The sequence below is a fragment of the Pleurodeles waltl genome, chromosome 11 (assembly GCF_031143425.1).
Source record: "Pleurodeles waltl isolate 20211129_DDA chromosome 11, aPleWal1.hap1.20221129, whole genome shotgun sequence".
NCBI lineage: Eukaryota > Metazoa > Chordata > Amphibia > Caudata > Salamandridae > Pleurodeles > Pleurodeles waltl.
Window position 1 is genome coordinate 919,767,489 of NC_090450.1, and position 19,772 is coordinate 919,787,260.

Consider the following 19,772-nt stretch of genomic DNA (forward strand, 5'->3'; position numbering starts at 1 on the left):
GCGCACAAAAGTTTCATCCAATAGATCATTTTATAGCTAATCCCAAGCCTAGCCAAGGCAGAAAACATTTATTCCCACCGGAAAATAACAGCCCTTTTTAAATGTTCAACACCAGATAGGCTGTGTGAGGCGGTTAATTAAGAGATCGCCCAACACATTTTATAAACGTGTAATATAAGAGAGGTACTTCTGCCCAGGATAAATCCATTCTGATCCAAGTGAATCAATCCAGGGAACCCCCAAAGCAGCCACCTTATCACCAATATTGATCAGTATCTTATAATCATTATTTAGTATGGATAAGGGCCTACAGGAGGACACCTGAAGCGGCTCGCTGCCTGGTTTGGGCAAGGACACTGACTGCTTCCCTAAATTAGTTGCGGTAATACTCCAGTGTGAAATGAGGTATTATAGAGTTAAGCTAGTTTAGGGGCTGATTGCTAAGAATAAGTGTTATTCTAAGTTGAATAGGCAAACCATGTAAGCCTGGCGTTTTACCTAGCAGATATTCTTTAAGAGTACCGTTAATTTCTTGTTCTGCAATTGGTTATTCTACTGCTGCCCTATGCTCAGGAGTAATCCTATGCAAGCAAAGGCTATCTAAGAATATGGATACAGTTTCACTAAGGAGTGCCACTAAGTGTACTATTATACAAACCAGTGTAATAATCATGGAAGACTGTGTGGATTCTGTGCTGTTTATAAACAATTGTATCCAGAATGAAATGTAAGACAGTGATGAGGGCTAGCATTTGTGTTGTCTAAGAAGACAAGATAACAGTCTGCCCGTTCTGTTCACTTACATAGTATGACCTGGCCCTATACACTTTATACTTCAAATGTCTTAATTTTCCTATAAGGAGTGCATGTTTAGTACGCTGTCAACTGAGGTGGAATTGTACACTCTCCTCCCCCCACCCCCATTAGCCCCCTTGCCCCCCCTGGCCTTTTTGAACTCAAGGCTTCCCAATGACATCTTCAATTTGTTCAGTTCACTTATTAGTGTTTTACGGGAAACCACTGGAGTGTGAATGCATGTCCCCCTTTTAACAGTTTTAAACCCCTCCCACTTAATTAAGGGAGAGGTAGCAATACCAGCATTTGTTTCAAAATAGTTTGTAATGCCTTCTGCTGTGAAACACCTAAAGGCTAGCATTGTGGGATGTAGTTTCCGAGTTGCTACTGTGACCAAAGTTCTACCCTAGGACATGGCGAAAAGCATGAGGCTATGGGCAGATATAGGGCCTCATTCCAACCCTGTCCACGGAAGCACCACCAACAGGCTGGCGGTGCTTCATGTGGAATTCCGACCGCAGCTGTAACTGCCGGATTAGCCCCTGCAAGCAGCGCCGCCATGGGGATTCCGACCCCCTTCCCGCCAGCCTGTTTCTGGCGGTTTTCACCGCCAGAAACAGGATGGCGGGAACGGGTGTCGTGGGGCCCCTGCACTGCCCATGCCACTGGCATGGGCAGTGCAGGGGCCCCCTAACAGGGCCCCAACATGATTTTCACTGTCTGCATAGCAGACAGTGAAAATCGCGACGGGTGCAACTGCACCCGTCGCACCCCTGCAACACCGCCGGCTCCATTCGGAGTCGGCTTCTGTGTTGCAGGGCCTTTCCCGCTGGGCCGGCGGGTGCTCCCTTGGCGGGCGCCCGCCAGCCCAGCGGGAAAGTCTGAATGGCCTCCGCGGTCTTTTGACCGCGGAGCGGGCAATTGGCGGTTTCCGCTTGGCGGGCGGCGCCGGCCGCTCGCCAATATTGGAATGACCCCCATAGTCTTAAACAGATATACAGTGACAGTCATAGTTGGCTGTGAAGTGTTAGAGAAGAACATGCATTCTAATCTGACGTGTAGATCGTGAAGGGTGAGTTAAAGGAATATTCTTTAGAGGCTAGATTCCTTAGACATCATTAGTCAACTAAGGACCAGTGTGATATCTAGTGTTGGGGAATGGGGGAGCTGAGGTGTGACCGATCCAAATCCACATCTAGTATGTAGTTAAAATCATCCCCTAGGACCACAAGTATGTGTGTCCACCTTTATAATATAGTGGTTACTTTACAGCAGACAGAAAGAGTGGCTAATCAGAGCTGGGGGCAGACATTACCCAGGAGAATTGTAGTGCCATATAACAGACCCCTTGCTGCTATTAAATGCCCCCCCCCGAATAAATGCAAGATAAATTCCTTTACATCTAATAGTTACTGTGTCTTTTGTTTACTGTGTCCATTTCCTGGAATTTCAAGGTCATCAGCTGTGTGCTGTTTTTTGAGACCATCAAGTTTTGGTTGTGAATAGGAGTCATGGGGAATCCTAAGGCAATGCCATGCAGGCACCAGAATGATGGTATTCAGTGATAACATAAGGACCCTATGCTGTTGTTACAATTCTAACTAGTTGCTCCTGGCTGTGTAAACTACCCAACTTCCTTCAACAGGGCTACAGGCCAACGCCCAACTGCCCAAACAGAAGAGTTAACTTAATACACACCCTGCACCCAATGGCATTATAAGTAACCTGGAGTAAGTGAGGGATTTAGGAGCTTTAACTCACAAACATGTAAAGTTCTATCCCAACCCTCTATATATTTATAAGGGTCTCATGCCAGCCAGTCAATCCAGCAGTTACAATCCCTGCCAGCACTGGTAAATTTAACTGTAAGAGGTTCCCCCATCAAGTTACATCAAGACAGGAATGCAATAAGCTAAACAACCAGTCAAAGTGGAGAAACTCCCAACCAGTACCCAGTACTGATGAAGCATGTGGTGGACCTATAGGAAAGACATGCAATTGGTAGACACAATAATCTTAATTATGTTAGGGTTGCCTCATACTATTCAAATGCTGTAAAAATTCCACACTTTAAAGTGTTATATGCTATACATTTTATATTGTAGCTCGTGTCGGGTTTCTGCTAACTGAATGTCATAAGAATGTATCCTAAGGCATATCACACATCTTTACCGATAACTTAAAAACCCAAGGCAGCTCTATAAAAATCATTTGCTGTTTTTGGGTGGGGGTGGGGGAAGGGTGTAACATGTGCAAGGTGATCTGACTATATATTGTTTAAGAGACTGCAGTGTCATCATCTTATGAGTGGGACTCAGACTCAGCTACTGTGAGATGGGGACCGTACATGCAATACAGCAACAAGTACAAGTCTCTGGTCCACTTGTGAATGTGCATGAGATAGGCGGCACTCGGGCAGAAAACTGCCTCCTATGGCGTACACGCACCCATCCAGGCAACCAGGTCATCAGCAACAAATTAATATGGCCTGTGATTCAAAATTGCAGTAGGATTCTATTTCAGAACATGTAATGTGCTCAGAAGAAGACCAGATAAGAATCACATGGCACGGGAACTCAATAAGCAAAACACAACTAAATGCACTCTAAACACCGAACATAGGGCCAGATGTATCATCACGGGCCTTTGCAATTCAGAAATAGCGATTTTGAAGAAATCGCTATTTCCGACTCACAAATTGCCATGTATCACATTTGCGATTTGGTAATAGCGATTTCTTAAAAATCGCAAATGCTATTACCGAATCGCAAATTGCGATACCGGCCCCATTCGCAGCTATGGGCCTGTTGGTCCATAGCTGTGAATTTTTTGCACTTCCAAAATTGCGGTTTCTGTACCAGAAATCGCAATTTTGGAAATGCAAAACCCCAGGGTGCTGGGGGCCTAAGGCCCCCTTTCTGCTGCACCCCAAACTTTTTTGGGGACATGTGAAGTGCACACATGCCAAAAGGGCATGTGTGCTTCACATGTACAATTTAAAAATGAATTTCAAATGCATTTTTAAATTTTGCACCAGGTTACCACCTGATTTCTTTTCAGGGTATTTTGCATGTGCAAAATGCCATTCTGCGAAAAATCGCAATTTGCGATTTTTTGCTGCATCTCCTTGCGATGTGGATTATGCGAATCGCAAATTGCGAGTCTCAGAACCAGGTCGTAAGGCAAGAAATCGCAATTTTTGCGATTTCTTATTTGTGGTCTGCGAATGCCTTTCATGCATCGCAGACCACTTTTTTTGCACTCACAAACGGCCGATTTTTGCGATTCGCACCGTTTGCGAGTGCAAAAAATTTTCATACATCTGGCCCAGAGTCACATTTGGGTTTATACAACGATTTTAAAACATGAGCAATGGAAAGTATGTATGTGTGTTGTCTCACAAGAATGACAAAAACCTAGAAAATAAATGTGGCTTTGAAAGCAATTCTGCACAGTTGTTCTTTTCCAGCCTATGGGCGAGCTTTATGCACTTCACATGGACATATGTAAAACAATGCAACTACACTGGGGAAAAGAAACACTATTTCTTTCTTCTTTTACCAAATCAAATCAATTCTGAACTAGCCAAGTGTAAACACAAATCAAATTCAGCACTGTAGTCCTGATAAGACGTTGAGATACTGAGAATTCTGTAGTGATCATAGGGACACATTAAAAAAAATGTGATACCTCATAATTCTATGTTGACAAAATTAGTGCACAAAGAAGTGTTATCAGCTTTCCCATGCAATGACCTACATGCCGTTGCAGAATGTATTCTCTTATGTGATGGAATTGACGATATGCAGGATCCAAGCCTATTAATCAAATATGGCCAGTTGTCACATGAACAAAAAAGCACAAACAACTTGATACCTCCTTAGATTTTCATCTCAGACAAAACCCTTTGTCTACACTACAAACAGCCACTACCGCTTACAAGCCTTGGTCCCTTCACACACGGACACAGCAACATGGAACACATTGTCCTACTCCAACCTGGCTCCAGATCGGTAGCACTCTATGCAGCCCTCCAAGCTAATCACAGATTACACGCCTCTGAACTTTGTCACTTTTATCCTAAAAGAAAGCATTGACTTACACTCCACCACACATTTATCTAAAAAATGTTGGTGTCATTAAGAAAAAAAAAAACCTCTACGTCAAGAAGCAAGAGTATCTTGTTGCTAAGCAGTCTTTCTCCTGTTGCTAAATGTCAGCCACTAGCTGACTGACCGTCAGAGAGCTACTAAGGACAGCTGATAAGGAAAAACGCAATCATTCTCCATCTATGCTCATGTGCTTTATGTCCCTGCAGTACCTATTACTCACTGGACGCTATGCTCAATAACTTGGTAACCAATCCCTCCTAACCATCAACTCCTCCACTAAGTTAACTGCAACACATTGCAGTTTCATTTGGTTGGTCCCCCGTCCCCCTATAAATGGACACACATTACTATTAATCTCTATTGTAATTCAGAAGATTGGAAGCATTCATTTTGAAAAGTGTAACCCTGGTGATCTCTATATAATAAGTGAAAATGCTTATTATTCCCCAACATTTGATATCTACAGCTCTTAAACATTATTCAGCCAGAGCTGTGCTTCAACAAGACCCTAGTTTAAATACATTATATAAATTAAGTTTGTATCGGGACCATCTGAATATCCCATAAAAAGTTTTTCTTGTTAGGTGGCATTTGTAAAGCGTGAAATGAATTGGCCTCTTGGCATTTAGGGCCAGATGTACAAAGCATTTTCTTGTGGTAGCAAACAGGTTTGCAACCTCAAAATTGCTTTTTCAAATGTACAAAAGGCAAAATGTGATATGTTAACACATTTCCGAATCGCAATTTGCATTTGTGATTCGGTATTTGAAAGGGGCATGTTTAGGGCATCCCTTTCAAATACTGAATCAGTGGTGTGTATTACTGTTTTGCGACTGAATGTTGTTTGCAAAAAGTAGTACCTTACCGCCAGTTTAAAAGTGGTGGTAACCTATTTGGAAATGGGAAGGGGTCCACACAGGAGCCCTTCCCTTTTGAGAACTTTAAAGCAAAATATTTTTTAAGAGCAGGCAAACTTATACATTTAATTTCGTTTTTTTTAAATGCGTCCTGTTTTACTTTAAGGGAAGCAGGCTGCATTAAAAAAAAAAAAAAAAAAAAAAAGACTGCTTTATTAAAAAGCAATCACAGACATGGGGGTCTGTGATGGCTCAGATTCCGAATAGGTCACAAATTGTGACCTACCTAATTAATATTCATTAGATAGCTCGATTTGCACTCCACTAGGAATTGCTAATTTAAAATAAAAAGTTTCATACATTAGGAACTGCAATTCCGTAATTGCGATTCTGTGAGAATTGCAATTAGGAACTCGCAATTCCTAATTTTAGTACATCTGGCACTTAGTGAGTTTTAGATTCACCAGAATACAAGATGTTTCTCCTATCACACAATATCACTGAAATATTAGCAATTTGCAATAAGTGCAAGCTAAATTGTTTGGAATTATTGTTTGGAGGATAAGATGAAACAGCAGAGAAGCAGAGATAGCTAAATTTTCAAATATAGATAATTTGTCTGAAGGAGGAGAGCAATGATTGTTTTAAGTGTCAGGATCCAAGTGATTGGCTCGATGTGCTTCAGTTTTTTACTCATTACAGAGAATATAGAAATTGGTAATGAGGAAAGAGTAAAAGATCATAGGGGAAAATGTGGAGGGTACAAATGTTTTTTTTTTTTATTTCTATTTTTATTAAGTTTTTTTATTTTTTTTATCTACGAGCAAACAGGACTTAGAAAAAACTCTTGACGATACGTTCGCCCAGCCATTGGCTGCCGTTTGCCACAGAATTACAATACAACTACAAAAACTAAATCTCCAAAACATCCCATCCCCAGCTCCCCTGAACCCTCCCTTCCATGCTGGGACCATTTCTCCTGAAAGCATTTCACCATCTGATTGCCGCATAAACCCCTGACATTCAATTCATTTGCTAGTCCAGTTTATATGCAGACACTTAGGTTTATCCCAGATCAAGTTCTTCCCGCCTATCCTCTACAGAGGGATACAAGTGTTGCAATTTTTTATAACATGTGGCTATAGGATATGTAAAGGGTAAAAAGTGTTTTAGGGAAAAAAAATATATATATGACCAGATGAACATCGGCAACCTGAAAATGTGGTGGAATGCTACCGATCTGCATTTTACTGAATTATGTCAGTTATTATTCAAGTCTGCAGTGGGCGTCCTCTTTCTATAGATAGCAAAGCCAGCTCCAGACAGGATGGTTCTCTGAACTCTTCAAGTAAAGAAACCCGCCTACGTGTGTATCACCTTTCTACACACAGCTAGTAACAGCTCCTATACATAGAACTGCTGACTATTCAGCAGACTCAATTACCCATATAGTATTACTGAACTAAACTGCTGACTAAATAGTTTTCTTTCAAGAACTGTCACAGATACAGGCATATAGTTAAGGAAATGGGTAAAGGAAGACCAGACATCTTACTCAGAGCATTGTCAATCTGTTTCAGCAGTAACTGTATCAGTTTTACATACCATATGGTATCACTTTGGTAACTCATCAGGAAGGTGCAACAAGTCCCTCATTATCTCACTCCAACACTCCATTCAACTTGGAATCGTGTTTTGTTTTTAGCATATGTAGCTCTTTGCGCAATTCCACTACACCATTTTTAATCACTTGTCTACTGAGCAACCAGATGTTTGTAGACAGATGAAAAGATGCAAGTCACCCTTTCAGGATCCTGTGTGCAAACTCAAGAATAAATAGTACTGATGGCCAGTCTCATCAAACGGCTGTTACTACATTACCACAATGTTCACTTATCATGATACATGCAATAATAATAATATATAAAAATCCTATCAATCTCATTCTACATATGGAACACCTGTCAAACTGTATATATACTGTGGAGCACCATGGGCACAAGCTACATTCTATGCAAAAAAACTGAAACTGTGTCAGCTTGAAGGTTGCATTCCATTCTGTCCACATACACAGGCCTTACTCAAGTCAGCGTCTGATAGTGTCAATGTCAGCGGGAACAAGGAATTATCAGTGTTAATACTCTGTACAAAACCAGTGTTGCATTTCCTAGTCAATTACCAAGGTATCTTGACACAACGTTCTCCTCCGGGAACGGCTTGGCCGCTTTAGTCTATCTGCCACAATTCCAAAACTATCCCAAAATCTTCTCAGTACAATCTCAAATCCCATTCAAATCCCATTCTCAAACAAGTGCTCCTTATCTATGCACCTCCTTTGTCTCCAGCTTGTAGTAGCTGCCTCCGAGCAGGACCAAAAATGGTGAAGTCTACATAAGGTGGTGCACCAATCAATTTTTGATCATATCACGCCCACACCGGTTTCATCTCACACACCAGGTGTGGCGGACGACTGGCGCCGTCTGGAAGAACGGCATTTCTAGATAAAAGACTTTTTTACCGTTCAGCTCATTATCTAGCAAACTTGAAAGATACTGCAACTACGTTGCTAGAAATAAGTTCAAAAATAGAGCAAGTCCTCCATTCTTGTAAATGCATTTGAACGTTTGAAGTTTAACCATGGGACGCAAACAAGTCCACACAACTTTCAATAGCCTACTGTGTTTTATGAACCATCAGAGAGCGGGAGAATCCAAACCGAATGGAGATCCAGTCCTCACACTCTCATATTTAAATCTAATGTTCTGTCATGTTTGTGTCTTTCAGAGGTATCTAAACATTTAATTTCCTCAATTTACCATTCCAGACCCAATTTCAGGAGTATCACAGGATCCTGCCAGTGCTTCAGTGGAAAAATACACAACTTCTATATATTTGTGCAAGACAGGATAGTGCTACAGAAGGAGCCTTGTACACCAACAGGTCGTCTGTATATTGCTACATGACAAGGGTGCTGTTGTCCAATCAAGTACAACAGATCACCCTTTTTTCATGTCAGTGACTCCATACAACATTAGGTAGTCCTTGGACACTATATTATTGGATGCTGAAAAGGCTTTTGACTTTCTGGAAAAGTAATGCCAGTTTAAAGTTTGAGAAAATGAATTTTGAATCAGAGATGGGTGAGGCTAAATACCCTGACCAATTGACCAAGCATTGATAAGCATGAACTGTGCAACATCTGATACTTGAGCAACTGCCCACGTATGGATAAAGAAGAATGCAGAATCTCAATGTATGCAAGACACATCCCCTTGTAGTTGAGTCACCTCAGTTTCTCAGTCACTGTGAGAAAGTGGCTTATTAGCTATACTGGATCGTAGTCCACCATAAGTAATAATGGCAGTATCCTTGTTAGGGTCCAGTAGGTTTCAGTAATGTAAACCCGAGCTCAACCCCTGGTAGCTATAGCAGAGAGTAGACAGGCTTAGCTTAAGAAAATGTGTAAAGCTTTTTGAAGTACCAAAATAGTTAAAAAGTTAAAAACAACACAATCAGTGTTTAATTGGAGCTGCCGGTTGCCGGTGGGGGAAAACCGGCACTTATTTTTGAGCACTAGCACTTATTTTACCTGATAGGACATTTCGCAAGAGCAAAAGAAGGAAAACAGGTAAAACAAGAAAGGGTGAAGAGAAAAATAGAAATGAGGCATGACGGGAGTAAGCAGGGACTTGCTGGAGTGAGATAAAGGTGAAAGGAGTGTCTGGCAGTGGATTAAAGAGGCCAAAGGGCATTCAGGGCTACGTAACAATGCTACTCAGCGTGCTAAAGTTTCATTGCACCGGCCATGGCCTTCTGAGTAAACCTTCGGGCACTGGCACTTTTTCTCTTACAAATTAGGCACTGAGCACAATAAACAAATCCCACTCCAATTTAGAAAAGGGTATTTTAATGAACAAAATCATACTGAAATGAATAAAGTCCAATAAGGGGAACAGTAGATATGTTTTTTTAAAGTTTGAATTAAATTTCAGCACCAAAAAGCGCAAAGCATGAACTGGTTGGGCTATACTGGGACAAGGGTAAGTTTTAAGGCCAACCGCGATGGAGTGCGGATCAGAGAGCAGGTTCATCCCAGGCAGAAGTTTTTCTTTGTGAATTAGTCTCTGAAGTGGAAGTCAAAAAGCCTTACAAGGGCACGGCAGCAGGATGTGGCCGAGATGAGTTCCACAAGGACAGTTATCCATCGGACGAAGTCCTGGTGAACCTGTTGACTTTTGGTGTGAAAGCTCACACCAGGAGAAATTCAAAGTTCACATCCAAAGGAGGTCTGCTGCCGAACAGATACTTTTGGTGCCCTCACCTTGTGAAGTTGTCAACCTTTGGACTTAGAGCCTGATTTAGAGTTTGGCGGATGGGGTTACTCCGTCACAAGCGTGACGGATCTCCTGGTCACCGTATTACAATCCTATACTACCCTATGGGAATCGTGATATGGCGGACATCATGTTTGTGACGGAGTAACCACTCCACCAAACTCTAAATCAGGCCCTTGGTCACTTTTTTGGAGCCTAGATTCCTCCAGCCAGGCAAAATTGCAGGCTGTAGTTGAACAGGGCTCTATGAGATAGGATATCTTCTCTGCGATATTCAGCTGCAATGGATTTGCTGCTGAGGAAAAACCTCAAAGAGGGCGCAACCTGAACCTTTGGCCTTGTGGCAACGCAACTTAATTGAATTCTCCAGGCTTTGCCTGTCAGTTTTCCAGCTAGAAATCCTTGAAAATGTTTCCAAGTATTAGCTTTTATGGTTAGGCAGGAGGAGTACACTCTGACACTTATCTAAAGGCCACAGGACCTTCGGAACACATCTATAGGTCAGGACTCACTCTTGTAGAAGCCACCAACAGGGTCCAAGAAAGGTCCAGTTGGAACTCATCAGCGAGGCTCTTCAGGAAAGTGGGATTCTTGCAGCTTTTGTGTCCCTGTAGCTCAATAAGAGGTCAGCCAACTGATCCTTGGAGTCCATTTCTCAGACTTCGGTACAAGTGGGAACAGGTCCAGCTTTGGAAGTCTCCTCACTGGTCGCAACAGTAGGTGCAGTCCTTCTTCTGTCTCCCTGAGTCCCAGAGGCGTTCTGAAGAGGGTACTGGGGGTGCCACATATATTATCCAGTGCCAGCATGTGGGTGGGAGAAACACCAGTCCACACTCTAACCAGCGGGGTACAAATTCACAGGGGTGATCCTAACCACTTTTGCAGCACTTCCTATTTGTTTTACTGTAAGTTATCCCACAGTACCCATCTCTACCCAAATGGCAGAACCTTTCTTCCTCTGTGCAGAGCTCTCTGTGCCCTTCCAGGGGAGGGGCCAGGGAAATGAGGAACCCCTCCTCTTTGGTCACTCAAGACCAGTTTTGGGACAGCTCCCCTTTCACTGGGAGTGGAGCCTGGCTAGATAGCACAACACCAGAAAAGGCAGACCCCAGTGTGTGCTACATCTCCTTGTGGCAGGCAGACCTCTGTGCAGATAATTAAGTTCCTAGACACTGCCCAAATGGTCAACCTGTCAGAGGAACCGGTTACCTCCACCCACATACAGCCTTTTGTCTCAGCCCTGGGAGCCACTTTACACCTTACCTAATATGCCATTTAGCTTCTGGGTAACAGTGCACACTGGCAGAAAGGCACATTTGGCTCCGGTAGGAAAATGACCACTTTCTAAAAGTGTCATTGTCGAGCTAGTAGTATATAATTTGACTTGACAATAAAGTTAGACTTTAAATTACTCATTAAATAAGTCCTTGAAGTATTTTTCTAGCCACTCCCAAAGCGTATTTATACATTAGAAGGTGTTATAACCATACATACCAACATTTTAAAAGAGGAAAGTGGGAGATTTAACAAAAAAAAATATTGGGAGCCTTCCACCTGATTTTGGGTCTATTGGCATGTATGTATAATGTAGCCTAGTGATCTCCTATGGAAGGGCCAGCCCTGCTACAGTGAAAAACAACTGTCTTTTTTTTTTTCAATGTAAGGACATATAAAACATAAAATATAAATGGCCTACTTTTTAAATACCATGTACTCTGTCTTATCAGCAATTACAGCCTTAGTTAAGGGTGAGTATTTAAAAGGAAGGTCTAGGCCTGGTGAAAGGTTTATTTCGCCAGGTCGAAGTTGCAGTTTTAAAACTGCTTACCAAGACTGCAGGAGTAGGCCGTAAGACATGCTTTTCATCATCATGCCACTGTAGTGGTGGCACAAAATGTGCTGGAGACATTTGATTTACAAGCCTTGGGTACACATTTGTAGCATATTCTATGGACTCGTAGATAAGATAAATATGCCAATCAGGTGTATAGTAATTTGACATGTTGTAAGGGGTCAAAAAAATCCTAGCAAATAATTAGGTGTGACCAAGCAAAAACGGCGCATTTTCCTACGGTCCCCTGGTTATGTAATTTCAGATCTACTTAGGCTTTAGAGTCAAATGGCAAAAATCCATGTTATTTCTGCTACTGGGAGGGGTGGTACTGGAAGATTTCCAGCTAAGACTTAAGCAATTTAAATAACCGGGAAGGTCAAGGAAGAGTTAATGGCTAAAAAATTAGATGTACAGCTAGATATGTTCAGGGTAGACGTGTTACACTGGAGGCAGGCCCTTTGTTACTAATGATGAAAGCATCCTTCTTTAAAGTTATCCCTCAATCAAATTCTCTGACAACTTTAAGAATCGGCCATTCTGGCACCCTGAGAATTCTTCAGTGGATCAGGATACACAAAGCTGGGAAGGGTATTGTGGAAAGAAGGGGTGCTACACTCTGTAAGACAACATATGGCCAGGGAAAATAAAATCCCTGTCCGACCTCACAAACTATTACTAAGCATCACAATTACCAGTGGAAACTAACAAAGCTCGAGTGGCAAGAGTGGCAAGAGTTGCAGGGTTCCAGGGTGAGGACTCAATCGATATTTTTAGGCTGGAAGTCTTACTGAAACAGAGTGCAATTAATTACTTTGACACACTTAGGCTAGAATACAACACAAATTACAAATACTTTTAAACATCCTCTAAGTAAGGTATGTAATCCATTAATATTAGTCCCGAGTTTTCTCTGCTGGAGTGAGGTTAGTAAATTAATTTTATTTAATATTTTTGTACACTGCTTCTAACCTCCCTGCAGTGGCCTTTCAGAGTTTTAGGGTATGATTCCCAAAACAAAAAGCAGCAAGTTCTCATTCAGTACATTTGCAGGAAACCATTGTTGGAAATTCACCTCATCACCAAGCAGTGATGAAACGTGACTGCAGCTATCCCACCATCACATAGGACTCCAGCCTGGTGACAAAGCTTTTAAAAAGGTAGAGTCCTGCATGCCTGAGCAAAAAAGCAAACCCGGTCTGTGGCATCAGACTGGGCATGTGGAGGATCAACTACAAACATATGCAGAACCCTGACATTAAACACCTTGGGATAGTGGGAAGTAAATCTGAACTAAAGGAAGTGCCCCTTACAAAGGGGGTCTGGTTTGAGGCATTATCGTACCTCAGAAAGCTGGTGGCACAGGCCAATCTGACACTGCTACAAATAAAATGCCCTAGAGGGTCTGTTCCATGAAGACAAAACTTTATCAAACTGGATGAGCAGACAGCCCAAGGTACCTGATAAGCGGGTGCTGGACCATACAAGTTCTACCTGAGGTCTTGGGATGCATACAGAGTCTCCAATCCAAGTTAGTAGCTACAGAGGATCATTTTTAGAAACTGAACTACATAGATAGCAAAAGGGGTTGTGGACACTTGGCCTAACCATTGCAAGAAAGGACACTGTGAGACGATGGGGTAATACTATTCCACCTTCAGTGGAAACTAGCTCAAAGGGATTAACAACTTTATGAATGTAGAAAAAGTGGCCTACCAAATGAGGGGTTATCTACGGAAATCACAGAAAAAAAATGTGGGACCTGGTAGGGATCACAGTAAAAGGCTAGTCCCTCTAATAACATGAAAAAACACTCAATGAATTCCATGGACCATTGGAAGGGCAGAAGAGTAACATACAGATGAAAAGATAAACTGAGGGGGTGAATGAGTGTGGAGAGGGGTTATGCAACCTTGGTCCCGGTTCAACAGCAACCATATGCCTATGTTTGTTTGGGGCATTTGTTGCTTGGTTCATCCCAAAATATAATTAAAGAAAGTTACACATAAAACAAAAAAATGCCTCGATCAAATACAGGATGAGCGTCCTCTAATCTTTCTTCCTGGTTTCTGGGTCTTGAGCAGAATGGTCCCTTCCAACTTTGCTCCATTTTTTCTCATCAAGGACTCCCATCCCACTCAGAATGAGTATAGATATTCCTGTGATGAACACCATTAAGGACTTTATATATCGTCCACTCTGCATTTATCGTGAGAAAAGGCAGACTCCTCCTCTGAAGTGTATTTATGCACCCTTTCCAACTAGCATCTTCCACCCAGGTATAGTGTATGGGGTGAGAGAAGGGCTTGCTATTGAGGAAGGATCTGTACACACTGTAAATATGAAATAGAAATATATAGCCTACATTATTTGCAGAGTAACATTGTACAAGAATGACGATCTCTGGCCTTCCAGTCTCTTAACCTTTGGTTATCCGACAGCAGCCTCCTCAGCGACTGCGTGCACAAAGGGATCTTGATTCTTTTCTGCCAGTCTGAGGCATCACGGGCCTCGGTCCCTTGCTGCCAGCTCTTCCTCAAATAGGCTCAAGGGACCTGAAAGGAGGTGCCCTGAATGGCTCAATCAATGCGCATACAACACATCTAGGGCCTGATTACAAGAGTGGCAGTCTTAAGACCGCCATGCTTGCAATGGCGGTCCGACCGCTACATAACAACCCTTGCGGTCGGACTGCCAGGGATTGGTTACCTTCGCCAGGAACTTGGATCCCCGCAGTCTGGCGGTGGCAGAGATCCTAATATGCCAGGGCAGTGCTGCAAGCAGCACTGCCCTGGGGATTCCGATCTCGTTCTTCACCAGCCTACTCATGTCGGTAACATTGCAATGAAAATACTGGTGGAGAACAGTTGCAGGGGACCACAGGGGGGCCCCTGCACTTGGCATGGGCAGTGCTGGGGCCTCCCCGCCCAGCACTATCGCAATGTTCACTGTCTGCTTTCCAAGAGTGCTGGTGCGCCCTGCGTGCTACAGCACTTCCGCCGGTTCGATTACGAGCCGGAGGCAATGCTGTAGCCTGTTCCCTGCTAGGCCAGTGGGTGGAAACTTAGGTTTCCGCCCTCCGTTCTAGCAGGAAACCCTTAACTCCAGCGGGGAGGTCGCCGAGTAGGCACCAGCCACCCTGTCGGGAGTTTGACGGACTGAGTTTTCCATCCGCCAAACTCAAAATGACCCCCCTAATCTTCTTTCCATCACTGAAAGAGTACTTCCCATCCTTGTCCTAAATTTGGTGGACAACACGGACTCTTGGCATGAAATGTTTGGTGCAGGTCTCCAGCTAATGTTCTTTGCAACAACTCATCCCATTGCCCAGTGCACCCTAGCAGCTTGGATCTACCCTACAGTATGGGGAAACTTTGTACAAAGAGGCCCACTCAGCCTGGTACAATAGGTGGCTCACACTAGAACTTGGCTGTACTGACATGAGCATTCTAAGCTCAGAAAGGTGGGGTGATACACAGAGCCCCCCTGAAACTTGCAGTTCTAAGGCAAAAACTTGATGCCTGGGGCAAGGGCCTATCTGCTGGACATCAGAAATGCGATAAGTAATTCCAGTGCAGGTCAGAATTTCTAAGGAATACACTGGGTTGGATCCACCATCAGTGGAAACCATGACACGTGCATGTTGCCAGTCGGAACTCATGCGGAGCCTACTGAGCCTCAGAATGCAGCAGTCAACTATCCTGCCTAACGCCTGAACAACCATGGTGGCCAAAATCATCCTTAAAGTCAAGAGAAAAAAAAGCCCCTTACAAACATCACTCTGACCCCGATACACTAACTACTAAGGACAGAAATATTAGCAATACTGTGGTGATTAGATGACTGGTTCATATGTTTTTTTGGAGCGGGCAAATATTTACCCAGGATCTCTGGGCATTGCTATTGATCACTTGAAGGAGGGTTTTTAATTGTTTTCTAACTTCACCATTAAAGAGTAAAGCATAACTCTTGCTTCCAGTCCTGCAATAAAGTTAAGGTCAGCACCGTAATGAAATGCTACAGGAGGGACAAAATTAGGCTACAGGAACTGCAGCCCAAAATAGACAAGGAGAACCCATTACAAATGTAACACATAAAATAAAACCAATGGAAAGGGTAAAATGAAAGACTATGTTGAATATTTTTAACATGACCCCCAAGGCTGTACATGGCAAGGAAATAGAAAACTGGGAAATCGCACCACTGCTGACTGCAGAGGTGAAGTAACAAGAGCGGTTTATAATGTAATAACAGAAAAGGCATGCCAATGAAAGTTTCATTCCAATTGCAAATCATACCTCTACCCGGGCTCCAACGATGATCTGCCACATGGCATCTTGGTCTTTTTCATTTATTTTGTCAATCATAGAAGTAAACCTCTTCTGAAGGGAAATTAAGGTATACACTGCCTGCAACACAGTTCAAGACACTTAGAGCACATTTTGATAAATAAAATAGATTTTATTTTGTTGTAGTCTTGCTCTTTGGTAAAGGCTGCATTAAATAGCTGTGACACAGCTAAGAGGCTTTGACAACAAACAGCAATGTACATGCTCATGATACACATAAATTACAGGTTAAGTATGAGATAGCAAAGATGTCTGGCAAGACACAGAGAATTTACAAGTCCAGACTCCAGTGAGTGGAGCCATCACATGAGCGCAGGCCTCAGACAGCAACACTAGCTCTCAGATTAGAAAGTGTAAGCTTACACGTTTTTAAATAGCAGCACTATTACTCAGTCTGCATCAATCCTACTGCAAAACTGCCTGAACATAACCGATTAGGAGTGCTGCACAGTTTTACACCTATAGTTGGCAAGGAGCTGGGAATTTGTGATTTGAACGACCCTCTATATTACTGATAATGGTCCCACTGCATATTATTTCCTACATTCTGATATGTTTAATCCCATCTATCAACCTCTGGTACTGGGTAATCCTGATTCCCTACAATGTCCAAACTTCATCACCTTTTTATTTCATTTATCTGGATACTAAAGTGTATGAGCCACTGCCAATCAGGATTACGCAGAACGTGAATGATGGATAGCAGACACCATCATTAGAATGTGCAAAATACCTGTGAGGTATTTCCAGTGGATATGCCACAAACACTACAAGATCAAACCTCCTGTATGGTCTTCTTCCCAGATCTTATTAGATCACTGGAATCAAACAGTTAGATTGGGTAACATAACTAGGATTCCCTCCCCTTTATCACCTATCGTCTTTAACACCATTTCTACTGGAGTGGATGGACTGCCGATTTAAGCGCTGGAAATGAGCTAACCTCCTGCCATGATTAACAATGACCAACTCAAAGACGTACTGTCTTGCCGTGATGAGTTTCCCTTAACAACCGCAGACACTTTTCAGTATCTGCACCTTAAATTGGGCGGGTTCACATACAATTATTAGGGAGTCAGTAAGGGATGAAATACTGATTGAGTAACTTTTTCACAACATCAAACTAGAAAATGTATCTCTACACTTTACTGACTGTTACGAAATACCCAAGTCATCATACACATATTTAAAAATTAATAACTAGGAAAAATAATTAAACTGTAAAATAGAGAATGGCATGCAGTCCACAATTTGGGTATGAGTAGCTAAATCCTCTTTCTTTTGCCAGTAAAAGGAGAATGCACTTAAAGTAATGGCCCAACAGTACTTGACTGTAGTATGCCTGAAGGATATGCTTAATGGTTCCAATGAGTTTTGAAGGGGTTGCGCCGAGTCAAGAACAATGCTGCACATATGGTGGACATGCCCACAAGTGGCTTCTTTGTAACAGAAAATCGGATCTTATGTAAGGCAGATAGCAGGAACTGTGTTGGACATGGGCCCATTGGTGGAGTTGCTGGGCCATGCGGGAGAGAAAAGCACATATTGTCTTACTTTGTTGGGCGGCATTCTTATTTCCCATCTGTGCATGGCAGCGGGGTTAGTTTTAGCCCATACATGGAGGTCAATTTTATTCTCCTATTGCTTTGTGGTGCTCCAAACTTTAAATATTTATGCAATGGAAAAGTTGACAGGAATAATAAGAGACAATGTAAAGCAAAAAAGCATTTGCAATGCAACGGGTCTCGCATTTGCTTGAGTTAGAACTATTAGCACTTTGAACTCCCAACCGGACTTTTCTTGCCGCCTAAATTGAAAATGAAAAGTAAAACAGGTTCACATAAGCGAGCCGATTCAGAGCGCCACGGCCACCATGAACATCAGAATATGAACATCAGTGTGAAGGGACACACAAAAGGAAAAAGAAGTTCGCTTGCAGTTAAACTTTTCAGCAAAAGTGTAATTAGCCATGTAACAGGAGCGATGGCCAAGGCAGTAACAAAACCTCCCCAAGGAGGTACAAACATTTACCAATGTCAAAGGATTTTTGAAGGGCAAGCCCACGAACGAGTGGTAGTGATGGGCGTGATGGGGGCGTGGTTAAAAGCCCAGATACATACCAACACATCAGAAAAGCAGCGCTTGTGCACTGCTATGCTCGACCTAAAAATGAGGTATATTTCGCACATACATCAAAAGAGATGATAGTGTTATAATTGGAGAACATTTGCTGGTAGCAATTTGACAATCCTACATATGCTGTACTTCTTCTTCATTTCACTCCCTGGGAACTAATGATTAGAAAACTAAGGACCTCATTACAACATTGGCGGTAAAAGCCGCTTACTGCCGTGCAGAAGACCGCCAACACACCGCCGCAGCCGCTGAATTCCACCACAGCTATTATGACCCACATTTTGAAATCCGCCAAAATTCAGACACCCACACAAGTCTGCCGCACCAAAGGTCAGTGATAAACTGGCAAAAATAAATCCTCCACCGTCACACCAACAGAAATACGCCCACACTATCACGACACACGAATCCACGTGGCGGTCTTTCAACCGCGGTATTACATTGGCGGTACACACCACCACGCTCAAAATACACACACACATAGGACAATTCGAAATACACACACCTGATACACATACACACACCACTCCCACACACCAATACAATATAAAACACACACCCACATCACCCACAAACCCCTACTACCAAAAATTCCAAAAGAAGGCCAGAGAGAGACAGCACCAGCAAGAACAACAGAATCCACAGGCACACAACACCATCACCCATAGAACTTCCACGCACCTCACACAACACCCCACTATATATCTGCACACTTATCACCACACACTCCACCCCACACATCACCTACACCACCCCATGGCACGGCAAAAACACCCCAGGTTCTCGGAGGAGCAGCTCAGGGTCATGATGGAGGAAATTGTCCGTGTAGAGCAACAGCTATTCGGATCTCAGGTGCAGCACACCTTAATAGCAAGGAAGATGGAGCTATGGCGAAGAATAGTGGACAGGGTCAACGCAGTGGGACAGCACCCAAGAAATCGGGAGGACATCAGAAAGAGGTGGAACGACCTACGGGGGAAGGTGCATTCCGTGGTCTCAAGACACCACCAGGCGGTTCAGCGGACTGGCGGCGGACCCCCACCTCCTCCCCCACAACTAGCAACATGTGAGGAGCAGGTCTTGGCGATTCTGCATCCTGAGGGCCTCTCAGGAGTAGGTGGAAGAATGGACTCTGGTATGACAAATCTTAATTATTCCATCCCCCACCCTACCTGCATGCCAGCACATACCCCCACCCTCACCTCCAGCACCCCAACTCCTCACATATGTCCCAACATCACAAACCACCCATCCCAACACCAAGCCCTGCATGCAACAACAAAGCATGGACACCCATCACTAAAGCATGCCCACTGCACATACCCATACAACCCCCTAAACCATCATCACACAAGGTC

The 19,772-nt window shown here is 43.1% G+C and overlaps 1 protein-coding gene across 2 annotated transcripts in view; it reads right to left on the bottom strand.

Annotated features, from left to right (window-relative positions):
* The window catches only part of DIABLO (diablo IAP-binding mitochondrial protein), a 98,503-nt gene that overhangs the window by 43,077 nt on the left and 35,654 nt on the right, over window positions 1–19,772 (bottom strand). For both annotated transcript variants that reach the window (XM_069214932.1, XM_069214933.1), the window contains one exon: window positions 16,228–16,338. In XM_069214932.1, coding sequence (XP_069071033.1) covers window positions 16,228–16,338 — 111 coding nt within the window. The remainder of the gene's footprint in view (window positions 1–16,227; window positions 16,339–19,772) is intronic.